This window comes from Crocodylus porosus, unplaced genomic scaffold (genome assembly GCF_001723895.1).
Source record: "Crocodylus porosus isolate Cpor-Errol unplaced genomic scaffold, CroPor_comp1, whole genome shotgun sequence".
Lineage (NCBI taxonomy): Eukaryota > Metazoa > Chordata > Crocodylia > Crocodylidae > Crocodylus > Crocodylus porosus.
The window spans coordinates 43,817,632-43,833,796 of record NW_017728947.1 but is presented as its reverse complement, the minus strand read 5'-3'; the positions used below and the strand labels follow the sequence as shown (position 1 = coordinate 43,833,796).

Sequence of the window (16,165 nt, the reverse complement as noted above, 5' to 3'; positions counted from 1 at the left end):
TCAATCTTTGCAGGATTGTCTGCCTTGGCTAGGCTGAATCGGTTTGTAATCAAACAGACATTCTCTCTGGACTGAGGAAATTCAGGCACATGCTCAAGCTAGAAGTTGCAGCTTAGGCTAGAAGTCAGAGGGAGCTAGAGCAGCTCTCCCTTCCCTTGAACAGGGCTGAGCTGAGTGGCGAGGCATGGCCAGGCCCTGGCAGGATGTTCTGATTAGGGAGGTCTGCCTGCACCATCCCAGGCTTTTCCCCCCCTACTCACTGCTCAAGAGGTGGGAGTGCTGCCAGCCTCCATTCCCCTGCTAGCTCTCTGAGGCCGGTGTGGGGGGGGGGGTGGAGGGCAGGGTGTGCAGTGCATCTGAAAAGCTCTGTATCATCAACGATCTCCCTCCCTGCTTCTTTATACTGTCTGTAGCAAACTGATAGGGGGCTGATAACAGTGTTTATCACCTGATCAGCAAAACAATAGTCTCTCTCCATTACTTCAAACTCTTCTTAAACAGCTTACCTGTTGATTAGCTTCAAACAGCCCTAAGTAGTCACTGTTCTGCCTGCCTGTCCCAGTGAAACTGGAAACACACACATATCTGCATTAGCTAGCATACCACATGCCTAGGGTCCATGAGGCTGGGGTCCGTGCTGTGGGAGATAGGAGGGAGGGAGGGGATGGGGATTTCCTGCTTGAACAGCAAGCAGCGAGGGGGGCGGGTAGGGCAGGGGGAAGCCAGCCAGACCTTGCTGTGCCTAAGTCTCTGCCGGAGTGCCAGCCAGGGAGCAGAGGGGAGGGGTCAGCTCTGCTGTGGAACAGAAAGCCTGCCCAGCCCGGAGCATGCCAGAATGCTGGAGGTGTCTGGTTCATCTTAAACCAACAAGGGATCTGGGGAAGACAATCCATAAGCCAGTTTGAGCCAAGTCAGTCAAGTCTGATACTACATTCAACCAGGTTTCTCTCAAACCGGTTTCAGCCATTTCCAAACCAGTTTGTGTGCACTGAACATCTGTTCTGTTACAAATTTAAACCAGTTTCTGATCACTTAAAACTGGTTTATGTGTAATGTCTGTCCCTAGCCCTTAAGTCTCACTGATTTGCAATGAAGCTTACATACTTAAGAGCCCCCACTACTTTTGAAAATTCAACTCAGAAGTGTAAGGCATGAGGAACTTAAAAAAAATTCTACCATGGATCAGTATTAAATCAGAATTAGCTTAATCTGAGAGGAAATGAAGTGGGAAAGACATCCCTGGCTTGAGCAGTCTTCCCCATGCTGTATGTTGATACAGGGATGCCTTCTAGCCCCGACTCAGAAAAATAATTCTAAAGAGTGGTTTCCTTCCAGGTTTTAGTTGAAATACTCCCAATGGTTTTTTGTGTTAGTTTTTATACCATCTGCACATTACTTAGCACTTTCTGGATGCTCAAAAATGATAGCCAAGGCTATCTTGTACTCTAGCCTATCAGCAGCTCTTCCCAGCACCTTTACTTCATTATTGACATAGTAGATTTCATGCAAAGGTCCTGCCATATTAACTCACATACAAAGCATGCACCTTATTTTTGGAAAGCAGAATCTATAAAAATACACTTGTGGCTCTGCAAGTCATCTTTCATGACATCACCGTAGTGCTACATATCCCCCATATCCTTATTATCCTTCTTGTTTGAGAGTGACTGTGAAAAAATTAACATTGGACTGAACACCCACCTGCCCCCCCTCCCCTGCTCTTCCTAGAAGGGAGACAGAAGTTGACAACCATCTTGTAGCAGAGTGTCCTTATCTTTCTATGCCTTCATGCAGAGAAGTTCTGGTGAAGAAAATGAGTTTCCCTACTTCAGACATACACCCCAATTCTGGAAGACTGTTCCTTTTAGAAAAGAAGTGCATGTAGTGTGCAAGTAAATATGGTATTCTGATTGCACATTTCTACCCATTTCTTATTTCCCCAGAATCATTACACCATCCTTAACTTTAAAGAAACTTTTGTCCTGGTCTTAAATACATGAAGAGGCATATGTCCAAGAGAAAATACTGAGGTCCGTGAAAGAGAAATAATTCAAGAACAAAACAAAACCAAAACAAAATCCTAAGACTGCTCTATCCTCTTGTGAAACAAGGATTGAAATAAACATGGTCTAAGAACTCATGCTAGTTTACCTGTCAATCATTTCCTGAGGTCCCTGGTCCATTCCCATTCCTTCTCTCTCTAGCATCACAGCATCCAGAAAAGCATCTTCCCAGAACTGCATCTGGTCCCACAGAGTTGAGCGCTCTTTACCTGGACAATATCAAGTTGAAGAATTCTAAGCTTGCACTGTAAGCAGACACTACAGGATCAGCTCCTTTCTCCCCAGTCTGAAGATGACCCAGGCCAATACACACATGAAAATAATCTCACAGCAGAAAATTACTAACAAGATCACAAGAGGGAGAAAAAGAGGGAGAGGGAAAGGAAGAACACTCTCCTACCCTACTTCATGACACATTCACTGCATCTTCCCCAAACCTCAGATTAAGACCTGCCCCAAAAACGTCCACTGAGTGTATGTCTTCCTCCTATCATTAAGTGCCCAAAAGGGGATCATGCATCACACACAGAAAAGAACAGATGATGCACACAGCCTATTAAGCAGCAATACTGCAGCAGACACAGAGAGGCACCAAGAAGAAATTTTTACTCAGAGAGAAGGTTTCCATTGCAGCATCCTCTAATTGATCCCAGACAGATCCTTTATCCCTTCCTGCACAATTCCAAGCAGGCAGGAACATGGCAGCAAAGAGAGAGGAAGAACAAAAAATAGGTGAAGAGAAAGAGCTGTTGTTTAATGTGAATTTACTATTAATCAAGTCAAAGACAGACATGTTTGTTATCCCAGGACACATTCAGCAAAAAAAAATGGGTCTTCAAGTCTAGTCGCTGTCCATTCAGTGTTTCAGGCAAAACTATCTGCAGGAAACATCAATACATTTTAGCTCTCAGCTATTATCCATCTAAGCAATTTCGCTTCTCAGGACCGCAGCATCAATTCAGATTCAGGGCCAACATGGGACTTGGATACAATTTATTTTATGCAAACTATAATCTCTCACTAATCCTCCCTTACTCATTTTTCTTTGGACAATCCTCCACTTCTTCTTGAACCACCCAAGTTGCCCTCCAGTCTGAATTCTGAATTCTCCAGTCTGGAAAGCAATGCTCCCTGAAGAATAAAATCTATGGGAACCATGTATTAGAATGAACAAGCCCAAGCCTGTGCAACTCCTCCAAATATCAGTTTCACAGCTCCCAGAATATTAACTTACCCAGAAGCCCTTCATAGAGATAAACCCGCTGGCTTGCACCCTCTGGAGCTCTGCCTGGCATGCTGCCCCTTTTGTCCTTCAGATTCGGCTTTAAACTCTGAGATTTACCCTGAAGAATTGGAAGAGAGAGACAATTTAACAGTCAGGCACAACTGCCCCTTATAGTATAATCCATCACAAAACATTTTGGACTTGTAAACCTTCTTTCAGACGGACTCTTTCCTATTACAATGCTCTTACCTCTTTGGGATTCATTGGCAATGCAAAGACACTCCAAATTCAGTCTTACAACCTACTTTTGTATCGCTACTGAATCATGCAGACATAACAAGGGGCCTACCTAAATCATGGCCAAAGTTCACGATGTGGAAGGCACCTTTAAATCTCATGCTTTTTGCTGCACAATCCCTCCCCGCTGCTGAGTGGCCAAGAGGAAATTAATGCCACGGTTTTTGCCTTTGCCAGTCAGTGGTGGGAGCAGGGGGCATGCAGGGAAAAGAGCAAGATTAAAGGCACTGCTGCACCGTGAACTTCCATTGCAATTTAGGTAGGTCCTAAACAGTTCTTTGCACACTCCAAAGTAGCAGCTCCTTTTCCCCTTTTAAAGCAACTTAAAAATGTATGTTTATCCCAGGTTGTCCCAAATGAAACAAGCATCAGTAAAGGCTTTCACGTCAACATAAACAATATTGTATGAAGGAAGAAAAAGAGGTTTGCCAGTGCTAGGAGAAGGAGAAGCAAGAAGGGAAGTATAGAATGACCAGCTTAATAAGAAGCTAGTGCAAATCCATGAAGCATTTTAAAACACAAATAAGTTCCATGAAACCAAATAAATAAGCACTGACAGTCACCTGAGCATGACTATGCTATAGCCAAAATGCTCCACAGATGTAAAAAGACGCTCAGCGGCTTCATGCACACAAAGTCTGTACAACTGGGATTCAGAGAGATAATAACAGAGAGAGTCAAGACAAAAAGAGATAATATGTGGGCAAGGACTGATAAGATATGTATTAATACAATGATATATGTGGACAATAAGGAGATGTACAGGCCCAAAATGTACAAAAAGGTGAAAATAATCAAGAATAATGCCAAGATTAGAGACACACAAGGCAGATGACAGCTGACAGAGAAAGAATTGAGAATGATCCGCTAGTTGGCAGAAGCACTTCTATGAACGTTTAGCTAAAGCAAGTGGAGATGAAGACTCTAATTTATTTGTTCAAGACCAGTAGAGCACTATTAGGAAATCTTTCCTCATGCTCATCCATAATACTGCAAAATTTAATAAAACAAAATCTTGAAATAATGCCCAATAAAAATTGTTCCCTAAAATGCCTGTAAATCAATTTAAAAAAATATTTTTTCATAGATTTTTCAATGTATTTTGTGTATTGGATAGGATTTTACAGAGTCAGTTTCTCTTGTTACTTCTCTACAACCAACCAGGAAAAAAAAAAAAAAGGATTTATCACATACACATCTGGCAAGATACAGTCTCTGCAAAGAGTAGGGGTGCATGGATAAAGACTTTTGAGGCTGATACCAAAATCCAATTTTTAAGGAGGCATATCAGTCCATACCAATCTGATTTCCAATACAGCATGGAGAGCTGCCTCCAGCTGTTTTAAGTCCGTTGTGGTGGAAGGGGAGAGGGCAGGGGCATGGGCAGGTGCTGCCCAGCTGGGACAGGTCAGGTGCAGGACAGAGGCACGGCTCATGGTGGGGAGCAGGTGCAGCTTCCACTGCTGTCTCACCCCAGGAGGGAAGGGGGGATGTAGCCCCCGAATCTGCATGAGGAGAGCAGGTGGGCTGCAGCTGAGAGCTGGAGTTAGGCTCTTTTTGCTGAGGGCTGGGCTAGAGCAGGGGGCTATGGAGGGGGCTGCAGCCACCCCAAATTTTGCCATAGTTCCGTCCCAATGCCGCCACCGTGCTCCCGGCACAGCCCCGGCTCTTAGTGGCTGAACTGCTGCCTCCCCCCATGCACTGGGAAGAGCAGGGGTTGTGCTGGATGCATGGTGGCACTGCAAGGGAGCCGCATCCCTCCTCCCCCCACAAACGATCCATGCCTCTGTCGTGCCTGGGGGTTGAGTCAGGAAGAACTGGGGCTGCACCAGGCGCGTGGCAGCAGCGCAGAGCTACAGTGAAATTTGGGGTGGCTGCAGCCCCCTCCATAGCCCAGCTCCAGCAAGAAGAACTTACAGCCCACAGCTGCAGCCTGCCCACTCGCCCCACACAGATTCAGGGGGGCACATGCCCTTCCCCCCACCCACCTGGGGTGTAAGCAGTGGCAGTAGCCGCACCTCTGTCCCACGCCCCACCCCACCCGAGCTGGGCAGTGCCTACCCCTGCCCCCTCCCTCACTGCAGGAGGGAGTGATCTGCAACCCCCATGCCCCTTCCCCCAAAACCAGACTCACCAGCTGGAGGCAGCTCTCCATGCTTCCAGGCTTAAAAAGTGACTATTATCTGAATACAAACAATATTTACCCTGTTAGCTAGGTCTGACTGTAGGATACACATAATACTTGATGCCCTCTTATCTCTACAGAAATTATATAGTAATTTTCACACACTGTTTGAGAAATAGCTGAATATTATCACCATTTTACATACTGGGAAAACAGAAGGGATCAGCCTGTCCCAAAAATCACAGAACAAGGAAATTTACAGAAACAGAATTAGAATCCAAGTGTCCTGAGGTCAGGTCCATTAGATTGTGCCTTCTTTACATATTTATCTTGGAAAATCTCCCAAGTCCATTTTTCCTGTCTTTTATTTTTAATAGTGTTGAAGCACCCAGATTTGAGATGTGCTGTCTGCCTGAGTAGTCCCAGAAACAGCACAGTCAGATTATACCATAAAATAGCCTGGTTGTCCACCACCAATTATAGATCTTTCTAACAGGACTATTTTCCAAACGTTTCCTTCTTCCTGACTGGTTTTGGCTTATGTTTCCTTACTTGCCTTAAGATGCATTTGTTGAAGATGATCATCCTATCACTTATCTATGTTATTAACTCCCCTTGGTCTCCTTATATTAAGTTTCTACCCCCACAGCTGTTCTCTATGTCTACCTATTTAACACTATCAGCAAAATTTCATTAAGGTGTTTTGTCCCAAGTTGCTTTCCACTTGGTTAATAAAGACATTGAGTCAAAATGAATCTAAAATCGGACCCCTTTGGTACCTAGTAAGACACTTGTACCCCACTAACAATATTGTCAGTTATGACTCTGAACTTTTAAAACAAAAACCACATTATAATATGAACAAATCTGATGATTACATATAATTCCTAATAAATAATTCTAGAATTTTTGCACTGTAATGACGGACTGTAAGAAAGAGGGACCAGAGATCCCATTGGAACAAGCAACAAAGGAAAAAATGTTCAAAATTGGAGAGAGGACTAATTGAACTAGAGAGAAGAATTTTAGTCAATTGATATAGATCATGTTAATATCTGCACCAAGAAAAAGACCTGTTTACATTACTGGATGCAGTTATTCCCAAAGTGCATATATTTTAATAACCAAAAAATATTGTGATTGTTCATTTCAATTTCAATACAGTGTTCAGATCTGCCCACTGGAAAAGGGTATTTAAATAAAAAACATAGTGATGCCTCAGTTATTACTGGAACAATGTTTTTAAAAGCAATGGAACAGCTGCTAAACACAGAGATAGGTCACCATATGGCCACATTCAGCAGCTGCTTCAACAATAAGGTATCAAGTCCTTTTTGCTATGTAATGCCACTTACTCCCATCAGGGACAATATACATACAAAGGGGAGATTATATGTTAGCTTGGTTGAGAGTCATACTGCCAGCGGGGAAAAGATCATTAATGCTCATTATATGAAAGCGAGAGGAGTGGCTATACGCATGCTGCACAACATGCAGTTCCTTGAGATGTTCAGCGAACTGCATAAAACTTGTACCTGCAGTATCAACTGCTACACAATTCTTAGTCCCGATTAACCCTGTGATATGAAACAGAATCCCTAATACCACCTTTCTGGCCACATGCCTGGATACACACACACACCAACTCATTTATAGGATCTCTCTAGAAGACAATCCAGCACATCCTTACAAAGATGGAGCTAGTAGCAGAATTTGTCTCAATTTCACTGTCTGACACTGTTCCCCGTGATCCTGTTAGGTTTCCACCGTTTTCCCCACCGAGACCATCGCCAGTATTGCTGCTCAAGTCACTGTCTGCTCCTAATGTCTCTCCAGAACTGTTACTAACCTGCAGAGAAAAAAAAAGAATTTAGACTGGCTTTCCCTGATTTCCATTAGCAAGAGATGTTGTAGAAAGAAAAAGGTGTCAAGAACATCACCCTAAACCTGGTTATGTCTCCAAGGTCCCATCATCTTCCCAACAGCAGCACAGCGCAAGGCCATATCTGTTCTGTCTTACCGCGACATAAACCCTCCCATGACATCCGACATGACAGAAAGAGGTAATGTCAACAAGTAAAATAAATTTAAAAACCTTTTGGTCAACAAAATCTTAAGTGTATGCTATCCCTGTCCCGAAAGACCTCACTGCCTTGCAGATCAGGAACCAGGCCAAGAGAGTTAGGGATGTAGACTCTAAACATCTCACCTCAAAGCTTTTCAGAAAAAGGAAGTTAGAAAGTTCTCTCCAGTGTGGGGGCCAGGCTATAAGTGTCAGACAGATGTAGTTAAGGAAAGGCTCAATCCCTTTCACCAAGTACATTCCTTGCCATTTTTATCTTAAGGAAAAAGAAATCTATCCATATTTTGGCCCTCATTTAAATCACCAGCAAATGTATACATATATAAACAGCTGCAGGTGTACCACAGAAAATATAGCTCTAGAATGAAACTTTAGATAAAGTTTTCATAACATGTCCCACAAATGGAATATAGATACTTATCAACACACAACAATAAAGAGCAATACATATGGACCTAACACCCACCCAGAGAAAGAGCATGCCTGCCCACCTACCTCCTACCCTTCCCCTGTAAAGCTCAGAAGGCAGGCTTTATAGACAAATGTATCCTGGCAATGCAGCTACACCATATAGAATGTACACATAACAAAGGGCACTTGTACCTCAAGTAATTGAGTCTGCCCTGACATGTTCTAGTTAAAACGCATCAAAGGAAGTGTCCAGCACATATACAGGCACCTTAGGATATGTGTGAGAGAGAGAGAGTGTGTGCGCACACGCATGCATATATACTTGAGGTGTATGCCCTTTATGTGTGCATTCTATATGTTGTAGCCATTTTGCCAGGGACATAGGAAACACTGCAGGCATTTTAATTAGAATGGCTCCTGAGAGTCACTCTAATTAAAGTGCACCCCCACCCCAAAGCACATGTACAAATGACCCTAGATTCCCCTTAGGCCTCTCTTACCACTGTGCTAACTTCAGAATCCTGGCTCGTACTTCGTACCATCACAGCAGGACCAGCACTGGCAACAGAGTCCAAATCACTCTTCTGCAAACCAATACAAGAGAGACGGGAGATGAAAAAAATTTCCAACTGAGATATTTCCCTTTCTATATATATATCCCAGTCTATAACTGACAATACATTACTGCTTTTTTGGGGGTGCTCCTTCAGGGAAACTTAAAACCACAAGCTTCATTTTGTCTTTGTGGCTGCATAGAGCCAGTCACAAGGGCACACTGTCCCCAATGTGTCAGAAAGGACAGGATCTTCCCAAATTAAGTCCACAGAGCCATATGATGAAGGAGGTGGGGAACAAAGAATGATCCTTCTAGCAATGAACAAAAGTGTTCTCTCACCAAAAGAGAGTCTTTGAGGCATTCTCCAAATTTCCAGAAAGCCCCCAGAAGTAAAGAATATCTCAAGTTGTTGTTTACCTTGTCGTATGAGTAGCGAAAGCATAGAGGCACTGACCTGAGAGCCTGATGTCAGACTGAGGCCACTGTCAGCACTGATTTGGGATTTTTTCTCATCTGTCTCTCCCAAGTCAAATAAGTGTTTTGCGCCTTCAGGCCCTGGGCAGAAGGATAAGGTAATTTGTTACTGTACTGGAGGAGGTGGGAGTGGAAATCAATGTGATAGAAGGCAGGTGCTAAACTGTGAGCAGAATCAGTACCAAGAGAAAGAAGACTTCTTGTTCTCATGTTCCCTGGTACTGTCAACAAGCTCAATAGGTCACATCTGCCATCCTTCCAAAACTACTTTGGATCTCATAATATGTCAAGGGAGCAGCCCAACAATCTAATTATTAAGAGTTAAGAGCACCTCTCAGTGAGAGCTCAGTTATCAATTCACAAAAAGATAAAAAGAGGACAGACAGGTGTCAAAGAGATTCCAGTTACAAGGCATGCAGAACAGTCACCACTCAACTCTGGGAAGCCACTTCCTTTGTTCTTGGTAAAATAAAGAGCATCTAATTCTTATTAATAAAGTTGGTGTTTGTTTTTGCACAGCTAGTTGCTTAACTTGGGTTAAATGTGCTAAGCTGCCCACAACATTATCCAGGCAATTTTTTTGTAAAAGCAACACACAGTATGAACAGGCAAACAGAGTGGTAATTAGTGCCATGCAAGTAAAAGTTGCAAGAAAGATGCTGGGGGGGGGGCGGGGAGAGGGAGGGGAAACAGTATTGTGCATCACTTCAATGTACACACCAGTTACATAGTTTATGGCTCTCCAGAGTTTGCAATCACAAGTTAGTAGTGAGGGCAGGATTCAGCAGGTCTCAAATCATGCATTCACTAACCCAAGTTCACCCAAAAACAAAAAGGGAAGAAAAAATGAGATCAAGCCTTATGTTAAGGTCCCCATGCAGTACTGTAGTCATGTTATCTACCCTCCTCTGATGGGATGATAAAAGGAATGAGAATGAAGAAGAGAGAAAGAGAGAGAGAGAACCTAAGAAAGGATTTGGAAAGCATTTCGCAATGGAAGTAGGGAGAAGGAGAATATGCTAGAGACTGTACGAAGGGTGGGGGGTCACCACTAAGCTCAGAAGGGAGAAGAGACTGAACACGACACGTCTGCCATATCCATATCTGCCAACTGTTTGGTAACAGAGACACATGACCAGCAGCTGGAGGATTTGTATACTACACCCATTATCTGTACAGATACAATGTCCAATAACTCTATACAAACAATACAGCAATACCTTATACACCACTAAAGATATTAAACTAGGAATTGACATGTTTATATGGTTCATAATATCTACTACTAAATGGTACCAGCATTAGTGCAACAGAATAGAAGAGATGCATATAAAAGGCTTGTTGGCGTGAATTTAGGATGGCATACCACAGCGGAGTAGCAAAGCCATGAATGAGCTGTGCAAGTCGTCCCAAAGGCTGTATATACCTGAATGTTCTAGTTTCCTATCCTATCAAACATACTCTGTGCATCATATATTTTACAGAGAAAATATTTCAGAAATATTGTTATGTAGGAGTTGAAAAAAACAAAACAAAAGTACAATTTTTTACTTTTTGTAAACTGTCTGTATATAATGCCACAAGTCTTAGTTACTACAACTCAAATCATCCAGAACTCACAAAAAGGAAAATATAACCAATTTCCAAACCACATTTCCTAAAATTGGCTTTCTAAACATAATTTGGGACCATCTAGGGGCTAGGGGAAAGGGTACATGAAAGAAATCTATTTTCAGCGCTTCAAAAGGCACTATTTCTTGCTCTGACTACTAATGAGATGTACCCCTAACACAATAATACATATCTTTAGTCATGGGGTTTTTTTTGAAGGGAAAAAATTAGAAAGAAAACTTTTTTAGCAAATTTGTTTCTAACTTGTACTAAATGAGTCTGTTCACAGACAGACATATTAAAAATATTCCTGAGGGTAATGTATGGGGACAGGATGGGTGATGGAGTGAAAAGGTGCATGTTAAAAGCAATTTATCAAACTGTGATCACCACCACACGTATGAATTTTTTTTTTTAAATTTTATATAGACATTTCTATGTACATCTCTGTGTGCACAGGAAGGTGCGTCATTAAAACTGATCAGAATGTGATCAATCCTCACCCACGTCTTTGGCTGTTAGTTCTTTCCCCTACCTTCTGTCAGTGTGTCCATTTGTTCTGTCCTTGTTTTTAAGCATGTATGCTCTGCAAGGCAGGAACTGTGCCGTCTCTTATGTTTGGACAGCATCTAGCACACTGTGGGTACTATTTGAAATCAGTCACACACAGATATATGTAACCATACAGTAGTTATTCCATACATACTCTACAAAGCTTTATAGTATGAGTGCAAGTAGTCCACATATCAATGCCAGTGATGCTATAACAGGTAAATATAAAAATCAGGCTCTTTGCAAACTCTACAAATGGTCCCCAGCCATCTAATTCACCCCATACCCTTAACATGATACACAAATTAACCTCATAAGAATCGCCCCATTTTTTTTAGCTAGCACCATTATGAAATACAATTCTTCATGTATCCCCAATTCCTCTCTCCTTCAAAAGAGATTTCTTGCTGCAGTTAAATAGGGATTACAAATCACTCATTGGTAGTTAATACCTAAACACATAAATCTGCCATTCCTGGGGAATCTGAAGGAGCAAAGAACTCCATCTCACCATGATTCAGAAACAAGCTACTTATTAACATCATCATTTTGCTGGCTAAAATAGCCTGTGTGCCTCATAAGAAGGGGAGACAGATTATCAGGGTAAAATCCAAATACCGGTGAAGTGACGAGGAGGTAGGACTTGCTGACCCCTTTCTCCACACAGAAGTTCAGGAAAAAGGAGACAGTTTGCATTTGAACACTTGAGTTCTCTAGGGCCAATCTACTCAGCATCCCCTAGAGGGGCAGGGTTTCACCTCAATTACAAACTCTCTGGTTGTGTGGGCATAAGAACTTGTCCATAGATGGAGGCTCACCCCAGGCTCAGGGAGTTGGCAGTTATGGGGAGGCTGGGGGAGTCAGTTTCTGGGTTTCATCATTTCCTTACTCTGTTTTTCCAAAGCTTTTTGCTTTTTCACTTCCTGGTGCTTGTTCCACAATTCTACCCAAGATGCATTGCAAGCAGGAAAGAAAGAAAGAGAGTCAGAGGCTGGTCAGATAGGCGAAAATGGAAAAAACAAAAAGTAAAAGAGATACCCACCCCTGCACCTCCAAACAAACAGAATTAATGACCATTAGTGAGTGAAAGGTTAAATTAACACCATTCCGCAAGAAATCAATGTTAGGAGTAGAGAGCTGCATCATCTCCTGCTAACAGGATGTCAAAAATTAGGAATGACCACAACAATGAACTGGTTGAGCAAAAATAGGTTTTAGAAGCACACCCACCCAATACAATCCATCTACTTCTGTGGGAAGGACTGATTTCAGGACAGGTGGTTTGGTATTTTCTCCCCAAAATTTAGATGATCACAAAACCCAATATATTATTTACCCACTTAACACACACACTCTTCCCCCAAAAATAAGCTCTCCAAAATTGAGGTCCATGTCTTGAGTGGGAAAGCCGATTTTCTTTGCCAGAACAGGAACATAGAGGAACAGAAGCATGAAGACACCGTGCTTCAAAATGGCTGCCCAGTTCTTAGTCCTTATCAGTAAGCAGGAAAGACACAATTTAGTATTAACCCTTTCACAGATGCCTCAAATTGGAAGCAGTTTTTAGCTAAGCAGACCGACACCCCACTCCTCCCCCCCGCAGAGAGAAGTGGGTAACCAATCTGAAGCACAGTATCTTCACGAAAAAGCCAGCTCTAAACCCACAACTGGAAAAAAATTCTGCATTCTGCCTTTCAAAAAAGGTACATGTGTTATGTGGGGTGTGAGATATTCAAGAAAATATGACATTAGTGGAACTGTTTTCACATAATCTGAATAATTGTCCAAGAAATGCACAAAAGGAGCAGCATTCCTCAGAAAACTGAGATTTCATTTTAAACTTCTTATATTAAAATCCTTGGTTAATACTAACATCATAAAAAAAACCCCTGTAAAATAAACAGGAGGATTCTATCAAATCAGAATTCACTCAAGTGCTGGGCTCTAGATGCAGGAAACTGAATTTCTTAACTCCTCCAAGTTGCTCCGTGTCAGGATATAGAAAATGGAAAATGGAAGAAAAGTAAAAAATTAAGATTCTAGTCATGCCAAATGCCATCCTCCAAGACCTGACTATGTCATAGCTCTTCTTCCCTGTTGGAGTCAGAGTATTCCAGGGAAAGTACACAATGCAGAGGGCTAGCAGGGGTTTTTGGAGTCTATGCACACACTCTCCCTTTCACTAACCCTGGGATGAGGTAGAAAATGCAAGTACCACCCACGTCCACCAAGATTCTGCAGCTTTCTAAGATGTGTTCATTTTATGCTTGGAAACTTCAAATCACTCCAGGTGCTGGCCTGGTGATCCAGTGGAAGCATGACAAGTTGGCATGCTGGAGGCTCTAGTCTGAATACTGAGTTTCATGCTTGCTCTCTCAACAGGGTGATGAAGGGTGGGAATACTACAGAAGCAGAATACTCAGTTCTCAGAAAAGCAGAGAAAGGAGACAGGTGCATAACACTGTACTGTTCTGGATCAATTCATCCTGGTTAACCAAAGGCACTGATTGAAGTATGGCAAGCAACACCACCCCTACCCTGCAGATGGCAGAAAGGCAGGAAATCATGGGCTTGAAATCAGGGAAGAAAACAAAGCAGAAGGAAAAAAAAAAAAAAAGCTGACCAGGAAGTCTCTAAGACTACAGGATGACTCCAAAAGGGCAGTTACAACTTTGGAGGAGAGTCCATCCTTCTCCCCAACACTTCCTGGCCTCCAAGGTAGACAATAATGGGTAAATTGGGAAGACAGCTGCAAGCCACTAGGTTCTTATTTCTGCTTATTAGCTACAGCAGCTGTGACTGATGGATGTTCTTCCCTATAGACAAGCAGACAGTACATGAACAAAAGATGCATCTTTTTTTTTTTTTTTTTTAAGAGTTAAACAACATTCTGTAGGCTTGGCTGCAATTTCCTATAGTTGAGCACACACTGCCATGAAGAGGCATAGACAGGCTTTCCCTGTACCATATTCACTATATGCCCTATTTAATTCTGCCTTGCATCTTAGAACCCCCTCTAGGCGACAGTTATCATGGGATCAAACAGCTCTATCACAACAGCTCCCTTGTTGATGTGCCCCCACCGGTTTTTAGAGTAATTACTCTACATTCTCAGTTATATCTTGGTCCAAAGGGACTTTTATAACACCTAGCATAAAAAAATAATGTCAGGATTTCCTGCAGACTGCTTCTTAACAGAAAAAGGAGAGATCATCTAATAAATCTGATTAGGAATATAAACTACCAGAGCGATGGCATGACATACAAACCTGAACAGAAGTACAGCAGGTGGCAACAATCAGCAAGGACCTAACACGCTTAGATCACTGATGTCAGGGGTCAAGCTTACCTGGCTCACCTACCCGCTGCCAATGGTCTCATCTGCTAAGCCTGGCAGGATTCACAGCACTAGCTGCATCCCCAAACTCCTTGGCCTACTAGACCAGAGAGACCAGACCACAGACTGTATCTGGCTCATAGGTCATATACTTGACACTCCAGCCTCAAGTGTTTCCTCTCACAAAACAATTGCAAGGAGTCTCCAAATATAAAATAAGTCTGGCCCAAAAATAAGTTCTGGGAAAATACTGGAGATTTTTCATCTTAGACTGCTGTACTACTAACTTCAACATCAACATTTAATATTAAAAAGGCTTCTACTGGGCCAGAGCTTAGAGCCAAGCTAAGAAATTGTCCAGTGGAAGCCTGGTTTTTACAAAGTAAAAGAAAGCATTTTTTCCTCCCAGTTTGCCCTGTCATGTTTAGCAGGACAGTATCAAGAACAGAAACAAAATAATATAGATAGAAACAAAAGAGAGAATACAGTAACATAACTAAGGTGGGGCAAGGAAGCCACTTGTCCCAGGCACCAACTATGAGGGGGTACCAGGATCTCTAGCTCCTCCCTTCCCAGGAGTCTTTGCCAAGGCATGGGAAGCTTTGCATTGCCTCTACCAGGTCACAGAAGCAAAGTAGGGAAGTGTCACACCAAATCAGTGTATTGGGGAGAGGTGGGGAAGAGGTGTGAGTAAAGTGAGCAAAATACTGCTCCTCCCAACCCCAGGGAGCTTTTGCCTGAGCAGGCACAGCTCTGCTCCCAATATGTGTATTAGGAAACCTGTTGCTTGCCAATAGAAACTACCATCTTCCAAATCAGACTAGAGAATGCTTCTGAGGGTGCTGAGGGAGTTGGTCAGCGTGACTGCAGAGCCACTGGCCATTATCTTTGAAAACTCATGGCTGTTGGGAAGGTCCCGGACAATTGGAAAATGGCAAATATAGTGCCCAATTTTAAGGAAGGGAAGAAGGAGGATATGGAGAACTACACACTGGCTAGCCTCACCTTGCTCCCTGGAAAAATCATGGAGCAGATCTTCAAGGAATCCATTTCTGAGCACTTCGAGTAGAAGGCGGTGATTAGGAACAGCTGGTATGGATTCACCACGGGCAAGTCACACCTGACCAACCTGATTGCCTCCTCGGACAAGATGACTGGCTCTGTGGATGCAGGGGGAGTGGTAGATGTGATCTACCTTGACCTTAGCAAGATTTTTGGTACAGACTGCCACAGCATTTTCACAAACAAGCTAAGGAAAAATAGGTTAGATGAATTGACTGTAAGGTGGATAGAAAACTGGCTGGATCGTCCAGCTCAAAGGGTATTAATCAATAGCTTGATGTCTAGTTTCATAGTTTGTAGGGTTGCAAGGGACCTGAGCAGATCATCTAGTCCGACCCCCTGCCATGGCAGGAAAGAATACTGGGGTCA

The 16,165-nt window shown here is 42.8% G+C and overlaps 1 protein-coding gene across 24 annotated transcripts in view; it reads right to left on the bottom strand.

Moving 5' to 3' along the window:
* Positions 1–16,165, bottom strand: part of MADD (MAP kinase activating death domain) — a 113,987-nt gene that overhangs the window by 28,212 nt on the left and 69,610 nt on the right. For 12 of the 24 annotated variants that reach the window (XM_019551549.1, XM_019551548.1, XM_019551550.1 and 9 more), the window contains 7 exons: positions 12,287–12,340; positions 9,215–9,315; positions 8,705–8,788; positions 7,401–7,559; positions 3,298–3,406; positions 2,673–2,735; positions 2,152–2,272 (listed from right to left, as the gene is read on the bottom strand). In XM_019551549.1, coding sequence (XP_019407094.1) covers positions 2,152–2,272; positions 2,673–2,735; positions 3,298–3,406; positions 7,401–7,559; positions 8,705–8,788; positions 9,215–9,315; positions 12,287–12,340 — 691 coding nt within the window. The remainder of the gene's footprint in view (positions 1–2,151; positions 2,273–2,672; positions 2,736–3,297; positions 3,407–7,400; positions 7,560–8,704; positions 8,789–9,214; positions 9,316–12,286; positions 12,341–16,165) is intronic. The other 12 variants (XM_019551553.1, XM_019551570.1, XM_019551561.1 and 9 more) reach the window with 3 other exon arrangements.